Source organism: Brassica napus, chromosome C9 (genome assembly GCF_020379485.1).
Source record: "Brassica napus cultivar Da-Ae chromosome C9, Da-Ae, whole genome shotgun sequence".
Classification (NCBI taxonomy): domain Eukaryota; kingdom Viridiplantae; phylum Streptophyta; class Magnoliopsida; order Brassicales; family Brassicaceae; genus Brassica; species Brassica napus.
This window is the reverse complement of record NC_063452.1, coordinates 59171443-59188908: the sequence shown is the minus strand read 5'-3', so window position 1 is coordinate 59188908 and position 17466 is coordinate 59171443. Positions and strand designations below refer to the sequence as shown.

The 17466-nt window shown below is 32.0% G+C and overlaps 1 protein-coding gene and 1 non-coding gene across 2 annotated transcripts; both read left to right on the top strand.

Moving 5' to 3' along the window:
• Positions 1-1343: 1343 nt before the first annotated feature.
• On the top strand, positions 1344-1450 carry LOC125593504. The gene has a single exon (XR_007329408.1). It is a non-coding gene; the product is annotated as a small nucleolar RNA R71 (small nucleolar RNA).
• A 12257-nt stretch (positions 1451-13707) lies between these two features.
• LOC106372315 (NAC domain-containing protein 83) lies at positions 13708-15293 on the top strand. Its single transcript, XM_013812499.3, has 3 exons — positions 13708-14302; positions 14393-14640; positions 14737-15293. Exons 1-3 carry the CDS (start codon positions 14041-14043, stop codon positions 15055-15057), a joined length of 831 nt encoding a protein of 276 aa, XP_013667953.1. The 5' UTR covers positions 13708-14040; the 3' UTR covers positions 15058-15293.
• The last annotated feature ends 2173 nt before the right edge of the window (positions 15294-17466 follow it).

Below are 17466 nucleotides of genomic sequence, written 5' to 3'. Positions count from 1 at the left end.
CAAGAGCACAAGGCAATGTGAAGCATCCTGGATCTTCTAGCTTCTTTGGAACAACAAGCCTTTGGATGATGGCACTGCACTCATGAGTGAGAATCACCATGCCCTCCATCTCCTTCTTCTTTGCAGCTACAACATCTTTCAGGAACTTACTATATTGAGGAATTAGCATGAAAGCATCAATGATGGGCATTGTGACTTGAACTTCACTCATTTGCTTCTCAAATAGAGTTTTGTACTTCTCTAGCAGCTGCCTCTTAAATCTACCAGGGAATGGTAGTTTGGGTTCATAAAGAGGAGGAACAAAATAATTTTCACTTGCTGGAGCAACAACTTCACCATCTTTCACTGTTTTCTTCTCTTCCCCAACCTTTCCTTTACCTTTCACTTCCACAATCTTCTCCAAGATTTCATCATTGATTTTCTCATCAACAATCACCACTTCATCATCTATGTTGATGGCAACCCCCTCACCTTGTTTCTCAGCATCCTTGGTGAGAGCTTTCTGAGGTAACTCCTTACCACTCCTGAGGGTGATAGCTTTCATGGTCTCCTTGGGGTTTTGCTCAGATTTTCCAGGTAAAGAACCTTGTTGGCAATTTTGTTGAGTGTTCATGGCAGCAAACTGGTTCTCCAAGGTTCTGAACTTGTTGTTGAGCTCATTGTAGCTTCCATCAATCTTTGCGTGAAGGTTTTTCAACTCATAGCCAACATGCTTCTCACTTCTTGTCTGAGACTCCAAGATTTGTTTTAGTAGGGCATCAGTGCTGCTGACTGGAGGAGTAGAGGTAGAAGTAGTAGGTTGTTGTTGGGCAGGTTGTTGTCCTTTGTTGTTGAAACCGGGAGGAGGGTTTTGTTGAGGCTGATAGCTGCTTTGCTGGTTGTTCCGAGGCTGATAACCACTCTGTTGGTTGTTGGGGTAAGATCTCTGTTGGTAGTTGTTGTACTGAAAGTTTGGCTCTTTCTTGTACCAGCTACCATTGTTGTTGATGAATCACAGCTCTTCTTGCCCTTCCAAACCATCAACTTCCTGGACAACAGGTGTGGCGTCTTTGTTTGGGTTACCAACAAAGTGCAGCTGTTCTTGGGTGGCCTTATCAGCAATGAGAATGTCAATCTTATCCTGGAGAGCCTTTAACTCCCTCCTCGTTTGCTTGTCATCTGTTCGACTGCCTCTGTCGTGGTCTCCACTGTAGACAGCATCACTCTTTACCATATTGTCAACCAGCTCTTCTGCATCTTCCTCAGTTCTCCCCAAGAAAAACCCATTGCTAGTTGTATCCAGTCTGGTCATGTAATTAGGAAGAGCACCACGGTAGAATGTGCTCAGCAAGCTCTCCTTAGAGAAGCCATGGTGTGGGCATTGAGCTTGGTAGCCCTTGAATCTCTCCCAGGCTTCACTGAAACCTTCCAAGCCTTTCTGTTGAAAACTGGAGATCTCATTTCTCAGCTTAGCAGTTCTTGAAGTAGAGAAGAACTTCTCCAAGAAAGCTTTCTTGCAGTCATCCCAAGTGGTGATTGAGTCACTTGGCAGAGACTTCTCCCACTGTCGTGCCTTATCCCCCAGAGAGAAAGGGAATAACTTCAGCTTTAAGGCATCCTCAGACACACCATTGATTTTTCACAACCCACAGTAGCTGTCGAACCTGTCCAAGTGATCAAATGGGTCCTCTAGAGCCAAGCCATGATACTTGTTGTTCTCGATCACGTTGAGGAGTCCTGATTTGATCTAAATGACTAAATCTCAATGTTTAAATCTACTTAGAATTTGGCAACGGCGCCAATTTGATATTAGGAGTTTTCAAGGCTCCTAAGACAAATGTTGTAGTATAAATGATTGTAACCAATTCCAAGGGATTTCAAGCACTGAGAATGCAAGTACTTACTTAATCTAAGTGCAACCGATGATTTTAAAGGTTTTCTAAACTAATGATTATTACTAATACAGTTTCAGAATAATAAAAACGATTAATGAGTTGACTTTCTTAACTAAGGAAATGAGAACTCATGGGCATAGGAATTAGACTTTGGGTGATCAAGTTTCGAACTAAGGATGGCAAACGAACAATCAAACTATCAACCTTAAGCTTAGACACGATTCTAAACAAACTCTATGTCTAGATGAATGTTCATTTACTAACACATTTCAAACAACAAATGTCTTCGGTTGAATAATATGGAAGCAATCATTACTAACAGGTCTAAGGCTATCTTAGCATTTCTAACAACAAATGTTTTTGGCAAAATATGCTAAAAGCTTAGAATAGTTGTTTCAGGCATTTCATCGAACACCTTTTGGGTGGGAAATGCCTAAAGATCAACTTTTGAGAAGCTAACTCAGAAGATGCATTATGATTACTCTACTAGCAGGGTTTTGGAATGATCTACTCTAAAACATCCTAGCTCTAACCTAATCACCCTTAATCTTCGTAACCCATGAATTCAAATGGTGATTACTCACTACTCTTCATGATTCCTCTTAAACCCATTTTGGATTTCAGATTAATCATACAGAGGGATACAACAACGAATTGGAAACACAGAATTGCAATAACTAGATGAACAAAGATGATTCGAGAGATGAACTTTCCAAAGGTTTTTTCTTAGAACAAAGATAATATGTCTGGTGGCTGCCAAGAGTATTTAAAACATAGGTTTTCAGAAGTAAAAACGTGCATAATAAAATGACCAAAAGGCTCTTGAGTAGAAATGAATTCGAGTAATCAGACGTCGCGCAGCGACCTCCAGTAGTCGCTCCAAGAGGTCGCTCCAGGCTTCGGGAGCGACCTGGAGGGGTCGCTGCGAGACGTCGCTCTTCGCGAGCGACCTCGCTGCATCGCTCCGGTCACGTCGCTCCGAGTGATGGAGACGCGAGCGACCTCGCTGCATCGCTCCGGTCAAGTCGCTATGAAAGGGTGTCACAGCGACTTCACGGTGTCGCTCCGGTGAGGTCGCTCCCATGCACTGCTCGTCCAATGATCACCTTTTTCACCTCTTTTGAGCTCCAAATGCACCCAAATGTCTCCAAGAACTCCATGTGGTACTCCAATACATTATAAGGACTCATGTATGTAAAATGCAACCTAAACATGGCTAAATCATAGTCTATATGATCAAAATGCACATGGGTGAATGGATAAGATAATGAAAATATGCAAGATATCAAAAAGATTATAAATTAGTTATACAAGTTTAAATAAAATAAAATGATTTTTAAACTTCTATGAAAAATTGAACATATAAAAAAGGACGATGAATTAGTCATCAAATTGTAAATAATTTCATAATTTTATTAATAATAAAGTATTTATAGTCTTTGTTTTTCGTCAAGATAATTATTAAATATCCATAACATCTCTATTATTAAAAGAGAAGTACCCATTAAAAAATATCTCTAAGTTTTCTAACTTATTTACACTTCCATGTCACTGAGAATTAAATTAAACTACCTATTTTAATGCTTGTCTTTTCCAGTTAAATTAATGAGTTTTCCTTAATCAAATTTAAACTTAATGTCATTAAATAAACCTACATATTTTAATGAATTTTATTTTTACAAAAACGTGAATCACTTGACTTATGTAATATTTAAAATATATTAACTACAATATAACAAATGCATATAATCTACCTATACTTTAGTTTGAAATGATCATGTTCAAGTTTTATATAGTCAACTTACATCATGCATCAATCGATGTACAATATTCAAACCACCTATAGTTTTCGTTTTCTTTATAGGATGTATCAACCAACCAATCATCCCATTGATTTTCTAAGCTTTATAAAAAAACAAATCAATAAATACAAACTCAAAATCCAGTATCTTTTATTAATCAAAACAGAATATCTTCAATGTCGTATCTTTAATGTACCTATTAAATATAGAAAATCTAACCATAATTACACTAATTATAAGAATAGATTTGATTCCAACCAATTGATCTATTACTTCGGTAATTAATTTGCTTGCAGAAGAGGAAACAATAAATTTAAAAATTTATAAGAATATAAAGATATAGAGATTCCAACCTATTGCCTATATTTGCGTATGATTTTCGCATAATAAGCTTCAAATTGAACATTGAAAAAGATAGAGATTTTTTTTTTAATCTTTTACCGACACAAACTTAAACAAAACGAAGAATTAAATGTAATTTTTTTTTGTTACACTTCCCGGAAAAAACGGTTACAACATGGGCTTTCATAATATGGCATTTTAACATATTAATGTTATGGACATTTAATAATTATCTTGAAGAAAACAAAGACTATAAATAATTTATTATTAATAAAATTATGAAATTATTTACAATTTGATGACTAATTCATCGCCTTTTTTTATATGTTAAATCTTTCATAGAAGTTTAAAAATTATTTTATTTTCTTTAAACATGTATAACTAATTTATAATCTTTTATGTCATACTAAGTCATAATATAATATTTCTTCGTATTTTACATTAATAACCATTGTTTTTATATATCGTCTACAATTCTCTAATTACGTCTATTTCTTCAATTTTTTATATGATATCGAATATTCATCGTAAATAGATGGTTTAAGATGTCAAAAAAATTATTTACTTGGTAAATATAATACATCAAATATTACAAATACATTATTTAGTTAAATAAATAACCAAAAATTGAAAATTCAAACCCGCGCTGGCGCGCGGGTCAGGGTCTAGTTAATATGTTAAAAGACCATAATATGAAAACCCATGTTGTAACCATTTTTTTCCGGGAAGTGTAACAAAAAAAATTACATTTAACTCTTCGTTTTGTTTAAGTTCTGTGTTGGTAAGAGATTTAAAAAATCTTTCTATCTTTTTCAATGTTCAATTTGAAGCTTATTATGCGAAAATCAACGCAAATATAGGCAATTGGTTGGAATCTCTATATCTTTATATTCTTATAAATTTTAAATTTATTGTTTCATCTTCTACAAGCAAATCAATTAATAAAGTAATAGATCAATTGGTTGGAATCAAATCTATTCTTATAATTAGTGTAATTATGGTTATAGTTTCTATATTTAATAGGTACATTAAAGATACGACATTGAAGATATTTTGTTTTGATTAATAGAAGATATTGGATTTTGAGTTTGTATTTATTGATTTGTTTTTTTATAAAGCTTAGAAAATCAATGAGATGATTGGTTTGTTGATACATCCTATAAAGAAAACGAAAGCTATAGGTGGTTTGAATATTGTACATCGATCGATGCATGATTTCCAGTTAACTATATAAAACTTGAGCATGATCATTTCAAACTAAAGCATAGGTAGGTTATATGAATTTGTTATATTGTAGTTAATATATTTTAAATATTACATAAGTCAAGTGATTCACGTTTTCGTAAAAATAAAATTCAAGTTCATTATTGGGCCGTACTCGTCCGAGCTACGTTAAATATGATGTATTTTTATGTTCATTTAATGACATTAAGTTTAAATTTGATTAAGAAAAACTTATTAATTTAGCCGGAAAAGACAAGCATTAAAATAGGTAGGTTCATTTAATGAGATTAAGTTTAAATTTGATTAAGAAAAACTCATTAATTTAACTAGAAAAGACAAGCATTAAAATACGTAGTTTAATTTAATTTTCAATGGCATGGAAATGTAAATAAGTTAGAAAACTTAGGTGTATTTTTTAATGGGTATTTATCTTTTAATAATATAGATACGTGTACAATAAAGAGCTGTAATAATTTGCAGTCTCATAGAGAGCCCAACAAGTCATAATTGGCCTACATCACTTGACCTAATGTGTTTTCCATTCCATCAATAACATTATAACCCCAGCCTCCACAACAACCCTCAAATATTGAATCATAGACTTCACAGAAGTCCTCACACAGGCCCAGGCTAAACCACACTTGCACAATTTTATTTTCTCGTTAAAGCTTACACATTGTTACGGCCTATGAACTTAGAAAAAAAAAACATAATTTAAAACCCAAACTATATGGGCCAAACAGAGATGTTTGATTTTTAGTACAGAGTTAATCAAATATAAATATAACAAACTAAAAAAGTAATCCAAAATGAGAAAACGCATACCAAACCAAACGAAATAATATTATGTAGGTTTTCATTAAGTTGAACTAGACCAAACCGAAACAAAATCATATCAAACTCGATTTTAAACTATAATGTTAAATCTCTAGTGAGAACAAAATTCATCTCTAGTGTAATTTTTCTTTCTGCTTTTTGAGATTTGAGCGGAAAAAAAAAGTAAAAAGAGGGGAAGATTAAAGAATAACCTTTAATAGGGTGGAATTTGTGTATTTCAAGTTTGGAATAAGCATCAACGAAACAACTTCTTTTTCTTCTCAAAAGCACAACTATTTTTCTCTTTCCCAAAAAAAAGAAGAGAAAGTTGTCACACGGATTGGTAGCAACACACGTGAGAGAATAAATAAAAACATCTTTTGATAAGTTTTGAAGTTGTTCAGTCACATGCCATAAAAAGCCATACAATGTTCAAGTCCACACCTAAAGTTATGAAAGTAATCAACTAAAACATATTTCAAAAGTAGTTTCAATCTTCAGGTTGCTTCACCTAAAAGGATTGTAGTATTTCTTTTAGTGGGTTTTTCTTCAACTTCCAAGATCACTTATATGACGTACGCAGCTGCAGTACCTTGCTGTGTATACTTAGGTTTCGTATTGAGATTAATATACGTTAAGTAATTTGATTTTTTTTTGTTTAGTGCCCAAGTCTCTTAGCAAAAAGAACAGTAACAGTAATATTTTGTGTAAGCATATAGTGACATTATCCTAAATAGTATTTATGCTTAAGTCCATAATCATAGATTTGTACCAGTACAAACAAAGTCAAATAAAACTCGGACAATTAAAATATTTCGGTCTAGAAGCTTATGTGTTACATTATAATATGTAGTAATCACACGTTCTCAAATTATGATATACTTATATGAACACATTTATACTATAATTTTGGTCTATCAAAATTTATTTGAAGGCATCAAATCCAGAGTAATTAAAGAGATATTTGGAATCATTTAAGGACTTTTCCTTCTTCTTTTTTTGCTATAAAGCATTTGACATTAACTTATGAAAGTTTCTTTATGAAAAGAGGAATGCAACTTTGAGGTTGACAAAGTGTAGCTTCAAAACGAAGAAACTGAGATCATTTAGTTAGAATAAAAGCAAAACCTATCTCCGTTAAATATATTAATTACTATAGAAAAATTATATATAGTCAACTTCGATATCGATTGTAAGTAATGACTTTAAAATTTTAGTATAGTTATCCGATTCTGGAGAAATCAAATATATGTACCTTATTTGTTTCTAGAAGCTAAAATGTTTTAATCCAAACAGTTTTTTTTTAAACAGTGTATATTATGTATTTATTCAATTAATTTATTTTCAAACTAAGGGGTATCAATATATATATGTGGAATTTTTCAACAGGGACATAACATAATAATATCAGAATACACACATTTCATAAACATTTCTAAACATTTGAATCAAAAGAACGAGTTCTTTTATTAATCTTGTGAATAAATATTTTCTAGAAAAAAATCAATAAATAATAAATTAATCATCAAAATCGAATATATTGAATTTCCTTATATAATTCATGTAGAAAGGTGCACTGATTCAAACATTCACATGGATGTTACCTGCCTACTTAGACAGACGTTATACTACTATTTTGGATCGGTCATAGATGCCATATGATTTGATTGTACGTGCATTGTATGCAGGATTAAGAAATCATTGCATATTTATTATTGTATGTTGGTTTTCTGAACCAGACAGGAAAATCATTCAACTAGGCCGGCAATTTATTTTATACCAACATCATCGCGCGTATGAAAAGTACTAATATTATTAATATAGCTTTGTGAAACAATTTTTTTCCTTGAGACGTAGTATTTCTTATAACTATGGAAGGTCTAGTGGGTCGATACCAATTGATAAGAGTTTATATAAAACGTATATTTTAAATTCAACTATTATAAAAAAGAGAGATCGAACTCTCAACTATTAGAACATGGAACCTCAAAAAAAACGTAACCATTAAGCATATAGGGTTTCAAAATCATTTGGTTATAGTTGCACCCCTTTGACGTTCTCACTTGCTTTCCAACATCTCCACGCAAACTCCGTTGACGCTCTCACACACATTCATACGGTACGCCTGAGCTACAGATGGAAATTTGAATATTACAAATAAGAAAAAAAAATCGGAGCCGCAAAATTACTTACGAAATCATAATTTGATATTTCTCGATGTAGACCATTTGTGACCAAGTCGCAAGTGGGGTGCGTGTGCGTACTTTTTTTTTTTCCTTTTGCTTGTGGGGATCTCTTATCTATATTTCCTAATTTCCAACTTTTTTACTATAAATAAATAAACGTAATAATACAGAGGGGGAAGAAATGTACTTTTACTTATTTCATATTTTATAGACCCCTTGTTTTTGTTCTTCCAAAATTAACCATAGATTCCATGCAAGTTAGTAAATCCTATATAAAAAGCATGTAACTCTATAAATGTTTACAGGATGATTTTTGTGGGAAAACGAAAATGGTTCAATTGTTATATACTTTCTCTCTTTAAAATTTATAATTTTTGTTTGTTGTATTTTCTTCTAAATCTATGTATTATTTGAATATATTAAAGTACTATTGGTGTATGGTTATGAGATAAAGTAATATGATATTTTCGTATAAATTGTCTTCTTGGAATACAAAAGCAATAGTAATCAGGTTGAGTCGTAGATTCAATCACCCTTTTTAGACATTATTTATAAAAAAAATTCTAAATCAATCATTTCGAAAAAAATTAAGAATAAAATATGTCGTTGAAAATACTAGAGGGCATTTTTGACAATTTTGAAAGGGACCATTCATTGAATGTTATTAGAAAATTTGAGACAAAGAAGATTTGGGAAATCGGGAGAGAGGGAGTGATGAGAGATTGTTTTGTTGCATTGCATTTTCACATTTTGCATCTCCGGGATTTCAATCCGTTGTGCGAGGCTGTCGTTTTGGAATCACGTAGGATTTAGGAAATCTCTTTTATTCCCCTTCATCAAGCAATGTTTCTTCGCCTCCGAGGACTACAGTCCGTTGTGTGAGAGTATTAATAATGGTTAAGTACTTTATGTTAATGCATTACATATATGTATGTACAAAACCATACGTACGTAAATAGGGTTGTCACTAGATTACTGACTACCACAACATTTACCACTCATCTTTAAATCTATATAATGCATGTTATTTGCAAAGAACAAGAATACCAAAAAAAACTAAATTTATTTCATTACTGATAAACTCAGTCACGTCGATTAAGAAAAAATCTAAATGGTGGGTACATGAGATCTACATCCTTGTAACATGTATAAATTAAATTTATATCGGTAACTCTTAAAACAATGGTGATAACTGATTGGATTGTAGATGTAGAAGTTCTGTTGTAGGATTTAGTTTGTAGTTTTTATTGTTGTAGTTAACTGTATTTTTTTCTGTATAAAAATACTACAACTTTTAAAATAATTTAAATAATACTTTAAAAATAAAATATAACATGAATAAAAAGGATATAGATGTTGTAGCTTTTGTAGACTAATTAAATTATTTAAAGACTGGTTAGAAAACAAATGATGTAAAAAGATTAACTGTAGATTTTAAATTTTAAAATAAAACTAAATCATGTTTGGTTAAGATTAGTGATTTCAAAATAAATAAATCTAAAGAACTAATTTTTAAGTCCAACCAATCATCACCAATATTTAACATATTTAATAAAAAAAGTTAACCACTAAAACCAAATATAATAACTAATTTCCAAGTTATTTGATAATGTACTTTGTATGATAAAATAACCTAAAAGGTAAGCACATATATAATTGAGCATATTAACATTTCTTTTACAAGAACAGCTTTCGTAAATGTATACCATTATTAAGAATTGTTTGTATCGATCGTAATATTAATATGAATTACTAACCAAACCGCACTAATCGCCTCAGATCAACTTATTAAGAGCGCAGCTGTAAAATTAAAATATGATGAAAACCAATCGTAAAATGAGGCAATATAATGCCCTTTTTAAAAAAAAAAAAAAAAAAAAAAATGAGGCAATATATATGTTGATGAACAAGGAAATAAAGTTTCAAAAAAAAAAACAGGGAAAAAATAACAATAACATATAAATACAAGTAGAACTTCTTGTGTATAAATACGTTATTCTCGTGAATCTCATATTGTATTGAAACATCGAAAATGACGGGTTGTATCGTAGAAGACTATATATGTTATTTCTATTCAAGTAAAACTAAAAGTGTGGAAGTTATCGTTTTAACTTTTAATAAAAAGCGACGAACATATCCTTAATAACCATGATATATAAAATATTTTAATTGTATATATTTTGTTAATCCTTGGTCTTAATAGAGAGGTAACTTGTAGTGTCGATAGTGAATATTATTATGCCGACAATAACGTCACGCCTTTGTTAAATTTTAAAGATAACATATATTTAAATTCATGTGATCTAATACAAACAGGAAGGCTGACACCGGGATTGGAGGAACTTACAGCACACTGTCAGTTTCACGGACACCTTGACATCGATTTCATTTTAGTTTATCTATTTTTTTTTCCGTCTAATGATATTATTATTAAAACGACTAAAGTCCAAACAAAACAACATAAAACCTAAAGGAACATACAAAAGGGTAAACCGTCCACCCAATATGGGCCACAACTACTACAACCAAGCCCAAAAGCTAAAACCCCAAACCCACGTAAAACGCAATCCACGTGTAGAAACAAAGAAAAAGCAAGACCACGTGTTGAACCTCAACTGCGAGAGACACGCGTTGCCCTATCCTTCACCCGTCATCGACGCTTCGAGAACCTACCGCCGGTTACGCTCACCGGCGTTTTCACCACAACTGAAATTATGCTATCGGTTGATGATGAAAAATCGCTCACACAAGGCCATCTTTTCAACGAGCCAAATCGCATACCAGATCAACGCTTCAAAACTGGAATCAGTCATCTTCAATCCAACCTACGGCCTCTGATTTACCCTAATCAAGGGAAAAAGAATCGATCGTAGGGGAAGAGAGGAGAAACGGTTGAGCGAAGAAGCTGAGAGAAGCGCTGATCAAATAAACTGGGAGAACTCCGGTGAAGGGCCGCCGTCGACACCAAGAAGGGTGACGCGGAGACAAAGCCGGACGTCCCTCACCGGAAGAGAAGACGAGGACGCTGGAGGCAAAGCTGGCAGACCACGAAGAGAAGACGCGTCTCCGGAAACATGGACCGGTTGAAGAACCCGAAACCGGTTGAAAGGCGCCAGAAAACAAACCGGCGAAAAGGAAAGGCTTCATCACATCTCTATCTCCGTGTGAGGGAACGAAGAAGAGAGAGAAATCTTCATTTTCGTCCTTCACCTAATCATAAGTCACAACTTCATTTTAGTTTATCTATATCTACATGAATTAGTTTTAATCATTAAACTAAAATTTATAAGTAATTTTGTAAATATAGATCAAGCATAACAAATATAGATAAAATGTATTATGCAGAACAAATGTAGATCAAATTGGTTGAACTAATTTATCGAATAAACTTAATTGATCAGTTGTTAAAAAATAAATTTGCAAAATAAATATCCAAAAATATAATTTCTTAAATATAAACAATATACTACAAAAATACAAAAAGATTAAACATTATATTAAAAAAAATACATTTATAACATACAATGAAACTGATAAATAAATATTATGGAGCATTTTTGTTTGTCCATCTCTGTATATATCACCGTATTAGTAAATTGTTCATCAGAAAATTTTGAAATTTTAATAAAATTGTGTAATTTCATTGTCGCTGTTACCACTCCTTTTGAATATACATATTTAAAAAATTTTGTTAAGGATATAAATTATTATTTTATGTTATTTTTACATTTAAAACTTTTAATATTTTTTATTAGAGAATTTTTAAAAATTGAATTATATTTTGGTATTTTAAACAAAATTACTATTCTATTTTTATTTAAAAAATTAGAAAGTTTTTTTATTTAGTTTGGTTAATTTTAAAAAACTCCTCACGAATTCTTAACATAAATGTTAATGAAATTCCCAAAAACAATTCCAATAAAAAGGGTTGTTGGGAATCAGTCAAATTTTTTTGATCAATCTAATTTGCTAAATCGGATCGAATATTAAAAATTTAAAAATAAAATTGATATAAAATATTTTTATTTGACTATATAGTTACAATCATTCCTCTAATGTTAGTCATAAAAGAGATGTATTTGATTTTTTTTTTTCAAACCATTTTCCTCAGCCATAAAACTAATATTAATTTATTTATGCTAATTATTATCAATTATAAAAAACAAACTATAACATATATGTTTCCTTAACTAAACATTATATAATTTTTTAGTATAAGCATGTATTCTTAGATTATATAAAATTGTGAATATGTAATCTACATATACATAATTTTCTATTAAAATATTTATAGAATATATAAAATATGCTTATAAAATTCGTTTAAAATAAACTACTAATAAAATGAAAAGTTGGAACAATATATTAAATGTACTTTTGAAATGCAATATCATTTGATTTAAAAGTGAAAGAAACAAATTCACTGGCCGGCCCTCAGCATGTTTTTGGTGTCTTTTCTTTCTCTCAAGCAGATCATTAAATCAATGACCAAATTTATTATGCATACAGATTATTTTTTATTTTATGATTTTCTTTTGTTCTGCATTTTAAAAGTTGAATGGGAAAAAAATTGCAGTTCAATCTGCATTGGGTTTGCATATGTACTTCATTTGGAATGTGTTATATTCATAGCCACTATGTGCATATATGTTACACACGGATATTGTTGTCTCATATACTATGTGCATATATGTTACACACGGGTATATTGTTGTCTCGCTAGTCTGTTTATTGACAGTGTGCATTTTATCCGTTAAATTTGATTCGATTCGTTATTCGTTTAGATTCAATTTGAAAATCTGGATATCCGTAAACTTTCGAAGCAAAGCAAATACTATTAAAATCGAAGTAAACCACAAATATTAAAATTTTGGGAGGCGGATATCCGCTATAATCCGGCAATATATAAATACATGTATATCTTGATTATATTTACAATTTTAAAAGTATAAATTTATATAACTATTATTCTAACATATTTAACAGATTCTATTCACATTATTATTTATATTAAAGTGTTACATAAAAAAAGAGAAAAAACTTATGACAATTATAACTTTTTCTTAAGTTTGTCTTATTATAATTGTTAATTAAGTTTTAAATTTACAAATTATTTAGTTTCACTATTTCTTTAATTTTTATTTTATATATCATGCGAAAAAAATATTATAAAAAAAATTGTATGAAATTTTCAAGATTATTTGTATTAATCAAAACAAATGTGATATCCGTAAGTATTCCTAAATATCTGCAAATATCTATTTATTTTTCGGATATTCGATTTTCCTAATGTCCGTATTTTTCTGAAGCAAAGCAAATAAAAAAATGGAATAATCATCACCTCTTATTAATTAGGTTGGTTAATGTGTGTAGTAAAAAACGGAATATCATCACCTCTCACGTTAATTTGTTGGAGTGTATGATTACGCTATAATTTTAAAACAAATAAAAAAAGGAGTTGTTGTTTTAAATAAAGGAGTCCTTTTCAAATTACATGTACAATTATTTATAGTAAAAAAAGTTAATGTTTGAAGAGTTTACACTTTACAGAGGAAAGATACAAAAAGGAGAGGAGGTAGATACCGACTAGAAATAATAATAATTGAGAAGACAAAAAAATATAGTATGAATATTAGAAAAATGAAAAAGATAGATTTATGCAAATGGCGTCAAAAGGAAGAAGATTGAGTATGGTTTACGCAAAACAATTTTTTAAAAAAATAAGGAAATTAATAAAGAAAAGGAGTTGTTCATTTCATATCCTATCGTCTACTACCTTATATAAACATACCATCCATGTTTCCCTCTTCCTACACCGCACACTGTCTTCCTCCTCCACCTCCTTCTGTGATTTATCTCTCCACTTTGTTTGGAACTATGGATAAGGTTAAACTTGTAAAGAATGGTGTTATAAGATTACCACCTGGATTCAGATTTCATCCCACTGATGAGGAACTTGTGGTTCAGTATCTCAAGAGAAAAGTCTTGTCTTCTCCATTACCAGCTTCCATCATTCCTGACTTTGATGTTTGCAGAGCTGATCCTTGGGACTTGCCTGGTTGGTTTTCTTGAATTCTTGCTATTTTGTACTATTTAGTTTCGAACCAGCGACCTTTCAGGCTTATTAAACTCTCTCTACTTGTGCCAGGCAATATAGAAAAGGAGAGGTACTTCTTCAGCACAAGGGAAGCCAAGTACCCAAATGGGAACCGGTCTAACCGAGCAACCGGTTCGGGTTATTGGAAAGCTACCGGTATTGATAAACGGGTTGTTACCTCTAGAGGAAATCAAATCGTTGGTTTGAAGAAAACACTCGTTTTCTACAAAGGCAAACCACCCCATGGCTTAAGAACCGATTGGATCATGCACGAATATCGTCTCTCTTCCTCTCCTCTGGTACAATTTTCTCGCTTTCTCAATTCCCGGTTTAATCTTCGGTTTTCTCCACCATTCAATTTCACTAAAATTTTAGATTCCATGTTCTCTCTGCAGAGTTCAATGGGTCCTACTCAGAACTGGGTTCTTTGTCGTATCTTCCTTAAAAAGAGAGCCGGTAACAAGAGCGACGAGGACGACGGAGATAACCGGAATATTAGATATGATAATGACCAAATTGAAATAGTTACAACAAACCAAACCGAAGATAAAACTAAACCAATCTTCTTCGATTTCATGAGAAAAGAAAGGACCACGGACTTGAACCTTTTGCCAAGCTCTTCTTCTTCCGACCACGCTTCAAGTGGTCTCACGACGGAGATATTCTCTTCTGATGAAGAGACCAGTAGTTGCAATAGTTTCAGAAGAAATCTTTAATTTAAATTTAATGTTGACTATCTTTAATAACTCTTTTAGTAATTTTATATTAATACCATTCTGCTTCTTCTTTTTTCCCCTTTTACTTGAAAACGAGTCTTTGTCCTTTGTTTCAAATCATTTTTTTTTTAAACATATATTTCATGAACTAGTTGAATTTCATGAAAAAATGTATCAACTTTATTACAATTCTTGTCCCAGACGATCTACCAATTGCAATAAATATGCGTTAGTCATTGTACGTTTTTTCACGTGTATGTTCTTTACTTGGAGATACTATACCACAAACCGAAAATAAACATTTGAAATAAAGATGAAGAAGCAATAGCTTACTATACGTTGTTTAGGTTCATGTAGTGCTGGGTTCGCGGGTCAACCCGCCCCGACCCGCCCCGCTCCGCCGCGGGTCGAATCATTTTTTCGATTCAAAAACTCGACCCGCATAACCCGCAAACAAAAACTTTTATATCCGCACCCGCCCCGCCAGAACCCGCGGGTAACCCGCCAAACCCGCGGATAATATTAATTATATTAAAAATAGTTATTTTAATTAAAAATGATTATTTTCTAATTATATAATAATTATTTTAATTAAAAATAATTATTTTTTATTTATATAATAGTTATTTTTAAAAAATACTATTAAAAAAATATATTTATAATTAAAATTATACAAATATTTATTGTTTTTTATATATTTTACGAAAAATGTTTTTTTTTTCAAATTTTGTTTTTTTTTTAATTTGCGGGTTGGCGGGTACCCGCGATTCAAATTCGGCTGACCCGCACCCGCCCCGCTCAAAATAATCTCGACCCGCACCCGCACCCGCACCCGCGATTTAAAAATTTCAAATGGTTCGACCCGCACCCGCCCCGCGGCGGATCAAACGGGGCGGGGCCCGCGGGCAATGATTAAAATTTCCAGCTCTAGGTTCATGACATAATACCACGGAGAGACTGTCAAAGAGAGCCTTTTTATCAAAACGAAGAAAACGTAATAAGAGTGAGATGAGTAGTTATCTCTTTTAATGTCAAAAAGGTCATAATTATTCGGTGGAAACTACACAATTATAAAATTACTCATTTCAAACTGAGATCCTAAGAAAAAAAAACTATTGGTTGTTTACAATAGCCCTGTTCGTTTACAAAACGCGGCGGCAAGCGGTGGCGACTCGAAATTGCACTATAAACTCCGCGAATACAACACATGTTAGTCAACACCGAATTGTTTATTCAGTCGCTGCGGTAAGTTGAAGCCAACAAATCTGACGCGGAAAATTTCTGCGGCAGTTACATCTCTATTTTCTTAACTCCGATAGTCCAGCGGCGATTGCTTTTAGTTTCAGCACCATTAAATTTGTTTTCGTTGTAGCTTTATTGTTTGCCGCTGCCGCTGATCTCAGCGTTTATCAAACGAACATGAATAATGATGTGAACTGATTTCACATAAGGTCCCCACATATAAAAATGCTTTATGTTAGGTTTTATATTTCTCTAACTTGGGTAAGTTAATTTTCTTTTTCAAAAAAAAATGTGGTAAGTTAAATTTTTTTTTTTTTTTGGGGGGGGGTGGATAATTTCTGTTACGTGCTGTGTTTAAATTTGAACTAAATTATATGTATATAGCTCTGAATTTAAAGGATAGTGAGGCAAGTAGCTTAGTACTAAACAACTACGGTACATAACCTTTTATAATAATCCAATTAAAAGATAACATCGTCTTGTGGGATCAAATGTTTTTAGCTATGATGTTCATGAGTTCACCGTGTAACAATTTGGCAATTTCAGTCTTAAATCAAAGACGATTAAAAGTAAGAAGAAAATACATGTGGTAATAACATATAGACAAGAAACATGTTATAATGCTTCACTGTGAACATAAAAGCTACCCCACCTTCTACCGATCGAATGCGTATTTTACTATGATTGAAAAAAACAAACTGAGAGTTGAAAATTTTCACTTTTTGTTGTTCTACAGCGACAGTCCGATTATGTCTTGTAGTCCGATTATTTGTATTGCTAGGAGAAAATAGAACAATGATAGAAACTCACAGATTTTATCACCTTTGACGATTCTTTCTTACGAATATGGAGAAACAATCTCTGTCGTCATAGGATTCTTTACATGGAAGGACTAGAAAGAAAGATTTATGCAAGAATCGATTCAAATATTAAAGTAGATGGAAATTTATAACTTATTTTATGAGAGCATAACTAAGAGCTTCAAAAATCCCTATTAAGAACCAAGTTTTTTTTTTTTGCTAAAATATTAAGAACCAAGTTCCGTAAGGATAATATATTCGAGAAGGATCAAATCTCTCTCTCTCTCTCTCTATCTATAGATTCCATTCCAATCTTCAAACCTACTCCAGTTGAAAAAAAAAAATTCTATGTGAGTTACTGAGTTAT

What these genes read in the sequence shown, in the direction of transcription:
- LOC106372315 (XM_013812499.3), top strand. Translation starts at nt 14,041, where the DNA reads ATGTTTCCCTCTTCCTACACCGCACACTGTCTTCCTCCTCCACCTCCT. An exon ending in TGATCCTTGGGACTTGCCTG is followed by an intron (nt 14,303 to 14,392) that starts GTTGGTTTTCTT and finishes TACTTGTGCCAG; the next exon opens with GCAATATAGAAAAGGAGAGG. An exon ending in GTCTCTCTTCCTCTCCTCTG is followed by an intron (nt 14,641 to 14,736) that starts GTACAATTTTCT and finishes TTCTCTCTGCAG; the next exon opens with AGTTCAATGGGTCCTACTCA.